Source organism: Bos mutus, chromosome 7 (assembly GCF_027580195.1).
Source record: "Bos mutus isolate GX-2022 chromosome 7, NWIPB_WYAK_1.1, whole genome shotgun sequence".
NCBI lineage: Eukaryota > Metazoa > Chordata > Mammalia > Artiodactyla > Bovidae > Bos > Bos mutus.
The window spans coordinates 99,542,432-99,557,866 of record NC_091623.1 but is presented as its reverse complement, the minus strand read 5'-3'; the positions used below and the strand labels follow the sequence as shown (position 1 = coordinate 99,557,866).

General features: G+C 37.2%; 1 protein-coding gene across 7 annotated transcripts in view; it reads right to left on the bottom strand.

Moving 5' to 3' along the window:
- The window catches only part of FBXO38 (F-box protein 38), a 65,104-nt gene that overhangs the window by 35,154 nt on the left and 14,515 nt on the right, over positions 1-15,435 (bottom strand). For 5 of the 7 annotated variants that reach the window (XM_070374574.1, XM_005902574.2, XM_005902575.2 and 2 more), the window contains 6 exons: positions 14,473-14,636; positions 14,105-14,270; positions 11,397-11,534; positions 10,102-10,239; positions 7,118-7,211; positions 6,051-6,181 (listed from right to left, as the gene is read on the bottom strand). In XM_070374574.1, coding sequence (XP_070230675.1) covers positions 6,051-6,181; positions 7,118-7,211; positions 10,102-10,239; positions 11,397-11,534; positions 14,105-14,270; positions 14,473-14,636 — 831 coding nt within the window. Of the gene's footprint in view, positions 1-6,050; positions 6,182-7,117; positions 7,212-10,101; positions 10,240-11,396; positions 11,535-12,528; positions 13,903-14,104; positions 14,271-14,472; positions 14,637-15,435 lie in introns of those variants that run through there. The other 2 variants (XM_070374577.1, XM_070374576.1) reach the window with 2 other exon arrangements.

The following is a 15,435-nucleotide window of genomic DNA, read 5'->3' as shown; positions in this document are numbered from 1 at the left end:
AGCATCACTACGAACAAAGCTAGTGGAGGTGATGGAATTCCAGTTGAGCTATTTCAAATCCTGAAAGATGATGCTGTGAAAGTGCTGCACTCAATATGCCAGCAAATTTGGAAAACTCAGCAGTGGCCACAGGACTGAAAAAGGTCAGTTTTCATTCCAATCCCAAAGAAAGGCAATGCCAAAGAATGCTCAAACTACCGCACTATTGCACTCATCTCACACGCTAGTAAAGTAATGCTCAAAATTCTCCAAGCCAGGCTTCAGCAATACGTGAACCGTGAACTTCCTGATGTTCAAGCTGGTTTTAGAAAAGGTAGAGGAACCAGAGATCAAATTGCCAACATCTGCTGAATCATGGAAAAAGCAAGAGAGTTCTAGAAAAACATCTATTTCTGCTTTATTGACTATGCCAAAGCCTTTGACTGTGTGGATCACAATAAACTGTGAAAAATTCTGAAAGAGATAGGAATACCAGACCTCCTGATCTGCCTCTTGAGAAATTTGTATGCAGGTCAGGAAGCAACAGTTAGAACTGGACATGGAACAACAGACTGGTTCCAAATAGGAAAAGGAGTACGTCAAGGCTGTATATTGTCACCCTGTTTATTTAACTTATATGCAGAGTACATCATGAGAAACGCTGGACTGGAAGAAACACAAGCTGGAATCAAGATTGCCGGGAGAAATATCAATATCCTCAGATATGCAGATGACACCACCCTTATGGCAGAAAGTGAAGAGGAACTAAAAAGCCTCTTGATGAAAGTGAAAGTGGAGAGTGAAAAGGTTGGCTTAAAGCTCAACATTCAGAAAACGAAGATCATGGCATCTGGTCCCATCACTTCATGGCAAATAGATGAGGAAACAGTGGAAACAGTGTCAGACTTTATCTTTTTGGGTTCCAAAATCACTGCAGATGGTGACTGTAGCCATAAAATTAAAAGACGCTTACTCCTTTGAAGGAAAGTTATGACCAACCTAGATAGCATATTCAAAAGCAGAGACACTACTTTGCCAACAAAGGTTCGTCTAGTCAAGGCTATGGTTTTTCCTGTGTTCATGTATGGATGTGAGAGTTGGACTGTGAAGAAGGCTAAGCGCCAAAGAATTGATGCTTTTGAACTGTGGTGTTGGAGAAGACTCTTGAGAGTCCCTTGGACTGCAAGGAGATCCAACCAGTCCATTCTGAAGGAGATCAGCCCTGGGATTTCTTTGGGAGGAATGATGCTAAAGCTGAAACTCTAGTACTTTGGCCACCTCATGCGAAGAGTTGACTGACTGGAAAAGACTCTGATGCTGGGAGGGATTGGGGGCAAGAGGAGAAGGGGACAACAGAGGATGAGATGGCTGGATGGCATCACTGACTCGATGGACGTGAGTCTGAGTGAACTCCAGGAGTTGGTGATGGACAGGGAGGCCTGGCGTGCTGCAATTCATGGGGTCGCAAAGAGTCGGACATGACTGAGCAACTGATCTGATCTGATCTGATCTGATGATTACTCTCTTATGACCGTCCTGCTTCATCTGTCCATTGTCAGGTTCAGATACAATCTTGGGTTAGGTATTCTGTACAAATGGTAGCCTTTATTTTGCAAAATAAAAATTTATGTTAAAAGTTAAGAGACAGCTAGCAGATTATTTTCAGTTGTCTAGAAAAGGAAAAAAGAATGTGAAGTCTTAAAGCAAAACTGACGGATACATTGTACTGGTTTACATTTATGGTAAAGTTTTATTAGCTTTTAAAAAGAAAAATAAAATCTTAAAAATATAACTCTCTGGGACTTGCCTGGTGGCCCAGTGGTAAAGAATCTACCCTGCAATGCAAGGGATGTGGGTTTGATCCCTGCTTGGGGAAATAAGATCCTACATGCCATGGAGCAACTAAACCCACACACCACAACTGCAAAGTCTGTGTGATGCACTAAAAGATCTCGCATGACACGATGAACAACAATTTAGACCCGATACAGCCAAATTAATTAATTATTTATTTAAAATGTAACTCTTTTGCTGTATAAGGATACTGTTTTTCAAGTCAGGTGTGGCCATGTGTAGAGAAGAGTGAACTTTGAGAATCTGGATCCATTTTTAGAACTATGGTATTGGTTAGTAAATATTTATACCTTAGAGAGTGGACTTTTAACTCAGACACTCCTGTTCTCTCTGTCTGGGCTTTAGGGTCTACTGTCTTGTCAGAAAGTAGGGGCTGGGTTTAGTGATCAGCCAGTCTAGATTATGCCACTGGATATCACACTGTGTCTCCTGCTTCCTATTATTATTCCTGCTACCTGCCTGACCTTTACTCTATAGGATGGTCCACTTTACTATGAGCAATTTGAAGAAAAACTAGACTCTGCCTAGTTTACAGTTACATTTTCAATGTCCAGCATAATACTGGGATATAGGAACCCAATAAATGTCTCTCACAATCCCAGCGATCAAAACTGACACAAACTACAAAGAAAACACTGTTGCTCTGGTGAAGCTGTCCTGCCCATTACTGGGATTTACTCCCACCTCTTTAAATTTCTTTCCATACAATTCATGGTCTCGCTCCTAGGGTCCCTGTTTTTTGTATTTACTGGCATTCTTGGACATTTTACCTTAACTAATTCTTCATAATTTTGCTGAGAAATACTCTTTAATCTCCTGGTAAAAACTTTGTTTTTGCTCTGTGAAGTATAATTTGCCTTCTCGCTTATGATCATCTTGAACCTGAGTGGGTGTTTCCAGCATTACTGCTGCAGCCTAGCATGATAAATCCATGTCTTACATTCATTCCTTTGATATCTGTTCCTATTTTTAGGGTCTCCTGATTGTCACACTTCTTCAGAACCCTGATTACATCACCTAGGACTTAGATTGTTTCTTTTTCCTTCAGCCCAGAGGTCAGCTAGAATAAAAGCTACCATTTACTGAATTTTTTTTTTTTCGTTTGAGATTTATTTTACTTATGGCTGCACTGGGTCTTCTTGCTGCACACAGGCTTTCTCTAACTGTGGTGAGCTACTCTGTTATAGTGTTTTGAGCTACTCTGAGTGGGGGCTCCTCTCTGTTGTGGTGCACGGGCTTCTCATCGCGGTAGCTTCCCGTAGAGCACAGGCTCCAGGGCACTTGGACTCTGGCACTTGTGGCTCGAGGGCTCCAGAATGCTGGCTCAGTAGTTGTGGCACACAGACTTAGTTGCTTAGAGGCATGTGGGATCTTCCCGGACCAGGGATTGACATCCCCTGCGTTGGCTCTTTACCACTGAGCCACCAGGGAAGCCCTACTGAATGCTTTCTAAGTGTAAGAGATTATAAAAGTCCATGTTTTCTCACTTGTCAAATGGATATAAGACCGTTTTCTACTTTTTTATTGGGTGATTTGAAGCCAAGAAATGATTTTCCCCAGGTCCCATGATTAATAAAATTCCATCTCACTCCTTCTTTCCAAAGTCCCAACACTAAAGACTACTCTATACTTCTCCTGAATCTGAATGAGTTTTACACCCCTAGCACTTTCCCACAAAGCTCTGAAATCATGAATCCACGTAAACAAAGAACCCCTCTGAGTGTTCATCCTTGGATCACTTTTCTTACATTCCTAGTACACAGCATCTACTTTTCAGCACATCCATTTCCCCAACCTGGCACTGCCACTTTTACCATAAGTGTATGGGGACAAAGGTGATATTTCTATATTTTGCCAGAATCTCTGGAACAAAGAACTGATGCGAGTTTTACCAGGAGCCACCCCAACCTCCTGGAAAGATATTTCAAAATCTAAATGGCTAAGAGGCAAGAGATTAGTGACAGAGTATAAGCAGTGACCTGTAATCTCTCCATGTTTGTCAGAGGCAATTGGCACCTATTCCCATACAGAGAATCCCAGACTTATCTTTGGAGTAACGGAGGAAAGTACATATATAAGAGAAATGGGTGAACTGTAGCAAATATGAAGAATGACTTATAAAAAGACAACTAATAGATTATTAAGTATAAAGAAGACTATGAAATAAGCTATGTTGCAAACATAAGATAATGGTAGTCAAAAGGTAAAGTGTTTTCAAATGAAAATGTGTGTTGAGGGGAAACAAACACTATTGAGAAATAGTTGGTTATAAAGACAATTCTCAGTGGACCTAAAATATAGTCATCATGAATATACAAATCCATTAAGTTTTTAGCTCTTAGGAAGAACAAAAAACAAGACTGCAGAAAAAGCACCAAATTACCAATAATAATTTTAACTATTACTATTAACTTAAAATTTTAAGTTATTATATAGTAATATATATAACATATTTTCAGTTACTATACAGTAAACTTAAAATTATTAGCTTAATAAAATTAAGCTAAAGCTAATAATTTTAAGTTACTATATAGATACTGTAGAAACAGAGAATGTTAGCAATTTCACTGAAAAAGGAAAAACAACAGTCATATTGTTTGATCTGGACTGTCTTAAGAAATCAAGGTTGCTGGGAGAAATAACCTCAGATATGCAGATGATACCACTCTAATGGTAAAAAGGTGAAGAGGAACTAAAGAGCCTCTTAATGAGGGTTAAAGAGAGTGAAAAAGCTGACTTCAAACTCAAACGTTAAAAAAACTAAGATCATGGCATCTAGTCTCATCATTTCATGGCAAATAGAAAGGGAAAAAGTGGAAGCAGTGACAGATTTTATTTTCTTGGGCTCCAAAATCACTGTGGATGTTGACTGCAGCCCCAAAATTAAAATATCTTTGCTCCGTGGAAGAAAAGCAATGACAAACCTAGAGAGTGTATTCAAAAGCAGAGACATCACTTTGCCAACAAAGGTCCATATAGTCAAAACTATGGTTTTCCCAGTGGTCATGTACAGACATGAGAGGTGGACCATGAAGAAGGCTAAGCACTGAAGAACTGATGCTTTTGAACTGTGGTGCAGGAGTAGACTCTTGAGAGTCCCTTGGACTACAAAGAGGTCAAACCAGTCAATCCCAAAGAAAATCAACTCTGAATAGTAACTGAAAGGACTGATGCTAAAGCTCTAATAATTTTGGCCACCTGATGCAAAGTGTCGACTCACTGGAAAAGACCCTGATGCTGGGAAAAACTGAGGCAAAAGAAGGGGGCAGCAGAGGATCAGATGGTTAGACAGCATCAATGAATTTCAGCAAAACTCCAGGACATGAATTTGGCCAAACTCCAGGAGACAGTGGAGGACAGAGGAGCCTGGCATGCTGCACGCCATGGGGTTGCAAAGAGTTGGCCATGACTGAGCGACTGAACAACATAAACAACAAAGCTTTCTTACATTCTTTTACAATGCAAATTAGATCCAAAGAAAAAAAAAAAACACCACCTGGTATGACACCCAGAGTTTAAGAAAGACTTATTATAAATTACATGAGTAAGAAACTAATTCTTGCAAAAATAAAAACATGCTGATGGTGTAAATGTTCTTGCATGTCTGACTACTGTCATGTGGGAAAAAGTTTGAATAGTGAACTGACATGCATTCAAACCCAAAGGATTGAATTCCCAATTTTAAATACATTCCAGAAAATGGTGTGAACAAGCCTTCCAACAGCAGTTATTATTAAATGAATACTGACCAAAATATGCTAACACTATCAGAAAATCCAGAACCCCCAGCAGGCTTATTACAGAAATGAAGAGCAGGGGTAGGGGCTGGGACCTCATCTGAGAGGACCAGCAAAAGCTTCAAGAAGTGTGGTAGGTCAAATTCAGCAAACAGAAGCAAGGATGACATCCTGTGAAAACAATGAGGCAGAATGGGAGAGAAACTTGGGGAGCAAAGTGGAGACAAGATCAAATGTAGGTAAGGATCTTTTTTGGGGTAGACAATCACTTCATTTTCTGTAATATGCTAAAATCAGAGGCAATGTAGAAAACAAAAAAATCACTGGCTCTTCAAGTTCAAATTTTTCAAGAAGTGAGAGCACCTGAGATTTGAAGTATTTTTATGTCTAGGAAAATAATGGCACATCCAAATTTAGGGTTTACTTTGTCAGGTAACTTTCCAACAATAATTTTAGGGCAGTAAATGAGCTAATTCTTACTCTGCAGCAAAAACTCATCTACATATCCCAGATGAAGGGTTTCAAACTGGGGGAATTCCAACTCTGCCATCTTTAGGGCGGAAAAGACGCCATCTTTGGTTAGGGAAGGCTGGATCCGAACTTCATGTAACCTACGAATGAGAGACACATAAAGGAATAAAATGAAAGCCATCAAAAAAGGTTCTTCCTAATGTAACGCTCTGAAAGAAGTTTATCGTACTGAAGTGTCAAATGCAAAAACACTGCCTCCTCCACAAAAAAATATCAGAGATGCTTCCTTTAAAAGAGCATTTTATAAAAGTGTGGGCACATCTAATGTGTACACTAAAGTCACAGTAAGAACAAATTATAATAATCTTATATCCTTTTTGGTACTTTCCTGAACCTGATTAAGTCAAGGCAAGAATCTGGTATTTCTTCAATACCTTTTAGAGGTGAATATTAAGTCCTGTTTTTAACAGAGTATAGTCCTATATAGTAGGTAACAATATCTATTCACTTAAATACAGTTTTATTTATACTCTTCATATTCTATGATGGAAAGGAAGTTTCCTTTTTTAAAATTCAATTTAAATATTATAAAAGTAAAAGCAGAGGTAGACTTTTGATATGTAGGAAATAGTAAATGTGGCATAAAGTGATGTGAAGATAGGTTAAAAATTTAAGTGTTAAAGGTCAGGATGCTGAAAAAGCTGACTTAAAACAGTGATTTCTAAATAGCAAGTATCACCAACTAAAACAATTCAGAAAACTGTCCAGAGGACGAAACAATGGCTCCTGAGCAAGTATCAGTACTGACTTCTGTTGGAATCTCAGGCACTTCCAGATAACTGACAGCTTTTTTCTGATGAGATCATGCGCATTTTAACACTTGCTGGGTCTGGACTGCAGCTCAGTTGGTCATCAGTTGTATAGACTTCCCCTAAATGATAACCTACTGCTATTTAAACAACTTCTCTGTATTTTAAATCTGAAAAAGGCATGATCAAACGTCATATACATATTCTGCCAATTTTTATAGCACAGATAAAAACATAATTCTGACCCAATGTGAAGAGAAAACATACCTACGGGCAGCAGTGATGATGAGGTAACCAAGATCTACTTCAAGTGCATTTTTACAAGCTCCCAAAACAATAGTGTGCAAATTTCGGAAACCACCTAGTTAAAGGAAAAGAGGAACAAAAACGATTATCCCATTTGACCATAGCACTTTCAGTAAAGCATTTATATACACTTTCAGTGATAACTGTTTAGGTATAATCATTTTAGTGCTTGTATATAACACTGTGGTTTTAATTTTCATTTCTCTACGATCAGTGAAATTTACCATATTTTCATGTTTGCTGGCCGTTCAGATATCCTCTTTCATTAAGATCTTTTCTACTCAAAATTTTTTCCTATTTTTCCTCTTGTTTCTGACTTTTTCTCACTAGTATTAGTTCTTTTTGTATTCTAAATACATAAATTAGAATATATGTATTTTAAATTCTTTCAGTTCAGTTCAGTTGTTCAGTTGTGTGCAACTCTTTGCGATCCCCTGGACGGTAGCACACCAGGCCTCCCTGTCCATCACCAATTCCCAGAGTTTACTCAAACTCATGTCCATTGAGTTGGCGATGCCATCCAACCATCTCATCCTCTGTCATCCCCTTCTCCCGCCTTCAATCTTTCCCAGCATCAGGGTCTTTTCAAATGAGTCAACTCTTCGCATGAGGTGGCCAATTACTGGAGTTTCAGCTTTAGCATCATTCCTTTCAAAGAAATCCCAGGGCTGATCTCCTTCAGAATGGACTGGTTGGATCTCCTTGCAGTCCAAGGGACTCTCAAGAGTCTTCTCCAACACCACAGTTCAAAAGCATCAATTCTTCAGTGCTCAACTTTCTTTACAGTCTAACTCTCACATCCATACATGACTACTGGAAAAAACCATAGCTTTGACTAGACGGACCTTTGTTGGCACAGTAATGTCTCTGCTTTTTAATACGTTGTCTAGGTTGGTCATAACTTTTCTTACAAGGAGCAAGTGTTTTTCAATTTCATGGCTGTAGTTACCATCTGCAGTGATTTTGGAGCCTGAAAAATAAAGTCAGCCACTGTTTCCCCATCTCTTTCCCATGAAGTGATGGACTGGATGCCATAATCTTAGTTTTCTGAATGTTGAGCTTTAAAGCAACTTCTTTACACTCCTCTTTCACTTTCATCAAGAGGCTCTTTAGTTTTTCTTCACTTTCTGCCATAAGGGGGGGTGTCATCTGCATATCTGAGGTTATTGATATTTCTCCCGGCAATCTTGATTCCAGCTTGTGCTTCAGCCAGCCCAGTATTTCTCATGATGTATTCTGCGTATAAGTTAAATAAAGCAGGCTGACAATATACAGCCTTGACGTACTCCTTTTCCTATTTGGAACCAGTCTATTGTTCCATGTCTAGTTCTAACTGTTGCTTCCTGACCTGTATACAGATTTCTCAAGAGGCAGGTCAGGTAGTCTGGTATTCCCATCTCTGTCAGAATTTTCCAGTTTATTGTGATCCATACAGTCAAAGGTTTTGGCATAGTCAGTAAAGCAGAAATAGATGTTTTTCTGGAACTCCCTTGCTTTTTCAATGATCAAGGGGATGTTGGCAATTTGATCTCTGGTTCCTTTGCCTTTTCTAAAACCAGATTGAACATCTGGAAGATTGAACAACATTCACGGATCACATATTGTTGAAGTCTGGCTTAGAGAATTTTGAGCATTACTTTGTATTCTAAATATTTATCTGATAGCTGTACTGCAAATAGCTTCTCCCAGTCTGTAGCTTGACTTTTTTACTCAAGCTCTCACTTATGCCTTTTGATGAACAACAAAAAAAACTCTTTAATTTAGCACAGTTTACCAATTTTTTTCTTTATGGTAAATGCTTTTTGATGTACGAATCTCTGCCCAACAATGTTAAAGAAAACATTCTCCAAACTTTTCCTTTAAAAAGTTTATTTTTTATATTTGGATCTATGATTTTTCTGAAATTAACTATTGTGTGAGATATTCTGGCTCCTTAAGTAAAATTAGAGTTGTTCTTAAACACTTATTAGGGAAGAAGAGTCTCTGTTGCTCTTTTAGGCCGTTTATGCAAATTCTTGGCTTTTGGCACCTCTCTCTAGGTCTTCTAATGAACGATTCCACTGTGGTCTTCTTTTCCTTTCTGACTTTAATCTTGTTAGCTATAGACATGGAGTAAAAATTGCGCTGTTCATTTTGAGGGAGTCTCCATTCCCTTCACAAAATGTAATGAACTACACTTGCACCAGACTTGATTAACTGACAAAATGTTAAAAATGCACTGCTTACTCATTTTAACAGTATTAATGATAACATCTATTTGTTACCAATGATACTCTATGATTTTCCATTTACATTTTGGACATTCAAGGTTACATTTTCTGTTCCCAACTATTAATTATCTATATAACTATACTTCTTGGTCTTTTTCTTACAATGAGGAGATAGTTTACATGGAGCACATTCTACTTACACATGATCATTTAAAATATAATTATGGGTGCTAGGCAGTAAAATCTTTTTTTCTTTTAAAAGCCATCATCTGATGGGTATGGGTGATCTAGTATCCAACTGACAAACTTTAAAACATTTTATATACTATAAAGTATCAGACAAACATTAGGTTAACATTTCTAATGCCTGAGTTCTTTTGTAGACCTAATTTGTCTAAGTCAAAAAATATCTCTTCTCAGCAATAGACACTAGGATATTTCTGTTAACATTTCTCAGAAAGATTTCAAATATACCATGAATCATTAACTAACTGATAAGTATTAACAAGCCAGAAAATATGACTTATCATTTTGAGAAGGTTTAACACTGCATAAAAAGGAAATGAATACTAGCCACACTCATAGTTACTTATTCTTCATCAAATATACCAGATAGAAAGTAAAATTACTAACAAGCATTTCTTTTATAAAGACTCTGTAGAAAAGCTAAATAAAAGCTTAATAATTTTTTTAACAGATTTTTAAAATATTTAGTAACTAAAGGAAAATGAATACCTGATCTCCAACTGTCTTCAACTACATGCTGAATAAGACCTCCAAGGAAAGGAACTCGAACCATTTCTAAATGTTCCAAGTTGCGGGCAGAGGCTAGGCCTGTTACTAAAGGGACATATTTCAAGGAGTTTGTGGGTCCTGAAGAAAAACAATTTCAATGGAACAATGTAAATTGCCAAGATGATTTTTCAAATCAGCAACAGAAATGAATAACTTATAAATTCTATGTCTGAAAATGATAGCTGAGTGGCTGGCTCTCTACAATTTATCATTGGAAACAAAACCATTAGTAAGTCAACCACATACTGATTCAGCATATGGATTTTTCAGTAACATTGGAGATATAGTATTTTTTTAAATTCCCTGGAATCTCAATAGTTTTGAGCTGAAAATAACTGAGGGGGGAAAAGGCAAGTTGAAAATTTGATCTTTCATTAAAATAAATAGCTCAATGACTTAAACATCTCTCTATGTGACCAGTATTATATTAGGTGTTATGGAAGATCACAAGATAGGAGCCTATCCATCAAAGAGTTTGTAACTGACATGGACATAAAACATGAATAATGATAAAAAGATAAAAAGGCAGAACATATCAAGAACAAAAATCAAATCTGGTGTACTACATAAAAAAGAGAAGGAAGTAAGTTGATGAGGCAAAACTTGCATAAAAGATGCATACAAGTAAAGAGGAGGAAGGAAGTGTTAAACCTCAGGACAAGAAAACAAGAATAAGAAGACACTCAGGTGAGAGCTGGTATGGCTGTTTGGGAACAGTGAGTAGGCAAGCCTGACAATAAAAGGGGTACTTTGGAAAGGACTCTGAAATAAGGTATCAAGAACAGCTCTGATTGTTATGAACTCTGAAGCAGAACAGTTCCCACTTGACACACTAGGACAGAAGAAATACTTAAGGTTTTGAAACAAAAATGTAGTATCATAAAAGCAATGTTTTATACTTTAAGGTATATTAAGTCAGACAACATTTACATGCAAAAAGATCAAGAGACCAGAGACAAAGAAAATATACAACAATTTATTAAAACAAACCTATATAAAAAGTGTCCATAAGAAATATGTAGAGACATTTTTGACACTTTGTGAAGGGTCAAAGATAAATCATATGTCTACTGTCTTTAAAACAAAAAAAAGTACATTTATATAAGGTAAGTTACAAACATAAATAGTAACAGCATAATATAATTTCACTTACAATGTATCATATCTATGCAGTTTGCTTTAGGATATTTTTAGAATGGTACATGTATATTTCCACTACAATTATAGACCCTTACCTGCACAGTTCCTCATGACAAAAGTTCGTAAACTGATGCAAAGAAAATCTTTGAACGGTTGTGGTTTAGTGAGTCTTACCCACTTCATGTAAAGGTGCCTTAGCATTGGGATACAAGGAATTTCAGGAACATTCACCCCTAAAGCATATACACACAAAAAGAAAAAAACCAAGAAAACCACTAAAACACTGTTTGCTGTGTACAGGTCCAACAGTCTATTTTTCAAGTTGACAATATATCCTTCCTGGATATTTTCATCAGAACAAATTACCTAGTTAGCTCCTATGAAGATAAGCTTATATAAAACAGGCTTGTAAAGAACAATTTAAACAAACAATAAACAGACTACTTTGTAATTTCTTTAGAAAAGGAAAATGGAAAGATGGGATTTATAAAGTATTTCAACATTTTATACACACAAGCTTTTCTCTTAACTCTGTAACTCTTCAAGAGTTACCAAGAATCATACTTGCAGAGGACCATTTCTGAAAGAAAAGGGGATGTACTGTAGGAGGATAAGTCAAGAGATATGGAAGAAGAGAGAATATGGGTAACTTGAAAATTCTTATGGAAGGACGCAGTTTGAGGAACTTGCCCCAAAGTCTAAACACTGTAGATTAGGGAACAGCAAAGAAGTGACAAATTCTCAGAAAGAAATTCAAGGATCCAGAGTGATGACATTTAAAAAGCAACAGCTGGCAAAATCAGTTTAATATAATTTTTAACCTTGAGTCAGTAGAAGCCCTGCTAGCAACAGCAACTAGAGAAAGCAAAATTGGGAGTACTTAAATCGGTGGTTCTTTGAAAGCTAAATTCTACACATTCTACTGTAAGCATTACTCCTTAACCTGGTCCACCCAAAAAAGCATAGATAGCTTTAGCTTTGCACTATGCGTAAACACTGGACTCACTGGTGATTAGTCCAAAGGAAGAAAAGCAGAAGTAAGGTACAGACTGAGACTCAAGACGCAAAACTCACAAAGGTATATTTAGCATCTACCATTATGGTGGTAGTTCTGATTAGGAAACCCAAGGGTAGCAAGGGTGAGACAGACCCAGACAAGACAGTTATATTCTACGCCCAATTCACATTTTATCCCAAATCCATTCTATAAACAAAGGACACAATTACCTGTCTTCCCCAGCATGTTCATTAATTTACTATACACGTTTGTATCACCATCACAGTGTTAAACTGTTGAATTAATCAAATGAATTAATGCATTTCAACAAAATTTACCAAGTATTTATATTTGCAATGAACTGGAAACATGGAAAATATAGATATAAAACCACAGTCTCTGACTTTAGAGAGCTTATATTATAAACTTCAGATATTATAGAATTCCTTTATTATCTAAAAATCCAAATTCAAACTAGATATCCAAGTCTTTCATCAGAACCACTCATTCATCTTGTAAAGGAAGGACTGCTAGAGAGCTTTGCATGTCTCCCATAACTGCATCTAAATAGTTTTTAAGACCTACTCTTTATCATTCTTGCTGCTCTCCCTTCCCAGTTTCAGAAATATTCAGTTCTTCAGGACCATCCCCAATATCTGGAAGAATGCTTGGAACACAGCAGATACTCAATATGTACAAGTTAAATAAAATACTTAATCAGTATTAAAGGTCAGACTATAGTAACAGGAGTCCTCCCCAACCACCCTGAAATTCCTTTCAGCAATCTAAGCCAAAGACAACAAATTAAATTTGTAAAATATCTGTCCTTATCATTTACTTAGGTTTGAAATTATTGGGATACAATTTCAGAGAATATTCAGATGAAGAATGTACACCATGATGACTGCAAATAAGGTATCTTTGGAAAAAGACCACTCCCTCCTTATTTCTCAAAGAAAAAGAGAAGTGGCAGTTTTCCAGAAGCTCTGGGTTAAAGAAATGGGGGAGTTTTCTGCTTAGAGAAGATACAAGTAAATTTAAGAGTTTTACCTAAGATTTTTTATTCTGTCATGTTCTAGAACTGAAGAGGATAATAAAGTAGCCACTAGCTACATGTGGCTATCTGATACACTACAATAAAATTAAAAAATTCAGTTCTTCTGTTTCACTGGCCACAGTGGGTACCATATGTGATACTACAAACACAGGACATTTCCATCATCACAGTAAGTTGTACTAGAGAACTATTCTCTAAACTCTCCTCTAAAGGGTAGAACTAGGAGCAAAGGGTGGGTATCAGAAAACAGGGGCAAGCTTCCAGCTCATTCAAAAAATCAAAAACACAAAAAGCCCAACAACTTTCCAAACTACTCAAACTGTCTATTAAAATGAAAATAGACTGATTCTGAAATAGTAGTTTTCTTACCTACCCACCAGGCCCCTGGCCCCAAAGGCTCTTTAGTGGGAAATCTAAATTTTTATGCAAGTCTCACAAGCATTTCTTTTTCTTTTTCATATATGTACTTTAAAATAAAAATATTTAATTAAAAATTAAAGAAAAATTTAATTGGAGGATAACTGCTTTACAATATTGTTTCTGCCACACATCAACATGAATCAGCCATAGGTATACATATGTCCCCTCCCTCTTGAACCTCCCTCCCACCACCCACCCCATCCTACCCCTCTCGGTTGCCATCAGCAATCACCAAGCTATTTCTAAAATCCCCATTATTCCCTTTCCACTAATATTCAGCTGTATGGCATTTAAAGGAGTCACAAGCAACCCAAGAAACATGTACTCACCAACTAAATGTAAAGTTTGAATTTTGGCTCCTATAGGAATTTTCAGTTTATTTTCAGGAGGAATTGGAAATGCTCCATTACGGTTACGAAATTTCCCCAAAATATGAACATGTGGCATGTATGTCCAAATGGATTCTACTAATTCCAAGTGAGAAGTTTCCACACCCTACAAAATAATGCCAAAGCAAGCATAAGAAAGGCTTTTATTTAGCATCCAAAGCTTCTATTTCTATATCATAAGATCCTAAGTATGGAGTGGAACTTAAAAGTTCGTTATGAATGAAATTTGCATGAACATGTTCTACCATTCTTTTAATTTAGTGCTTCATTCACCAGTTGATGTCAAATGTTCAACCAAGTGCACTCACCACTAAGTTTGGGCATGCCTGCAAAGCTTCCAGAACTCCTGGAATGCTAAAAGCCTCATGGCCCCGTACCCTTCGCCTCTCAAGGTATCGAGGGTGAAGGCCATATAGCTGTTCGACATCTGGCATCTTCTTTAGTAGTGTCAGAAAACTGGAATCTGTGAAGCCTAAGAAGTTCACAACTATTTAGAGCCAAGTTTATCGCCACTTGTAATTTTTATCAAATGTTAACAACAACAAAAAGATTTCCTTTTTAAATTTTCATAAGGCTAACATTACAGCTGAACAAACAGTTAAACAGAAAATATTTCCCTTAGGAACAGAAAATATATTAGAAACACCACCTATTTTGAGTTGATACTTCACAGTTGAGGCTTTTTATTTTCTTGTTGTTGTTGCTGCTGCTGCTTTTAAAGAACAGACATCTTCAACTAGGAACACCATACTTTCAACACAGATGACTTGGACCTGGTGGTGACGAAGGACAACCTACCTGACCACCACTCTCCTTCCCCAAAGGCACTTTCTGGTCCATAAAACCTTTATGCTCTACAGAGCACACAACCAAAAAATAAGACAGACAGGATCCCCATTTTCAGGAAGCTCACAGTTCTAACTGAAATCCCCTCTCAAACTGGGTTCTCTTAGGTACCCATGTCACGACAATTGCTCTATCCTGTGTTTAACATCATTCCCAGGATATTTTAGACAATTCATTCTTTTGAACAAGACAGATGCAAATTAGCTAAGAGAACATAAGCGATCCAAACTATGAGGATGCTGAGCTGACAGAAAACTATCTCAAAGGCCAGTTGTGCGCCATTGTGGGAATCCACCAGATTGGGAAGAGAGAAATACTTCCATAGTACGAGCTGCTAGTGCCTGGTAAGTAAAGAGATAAGTATCTTAATTTTTGTTTTTAATGGAGGCCATCAGTAAGGCAACTGTTTATTCACTAATAATAAA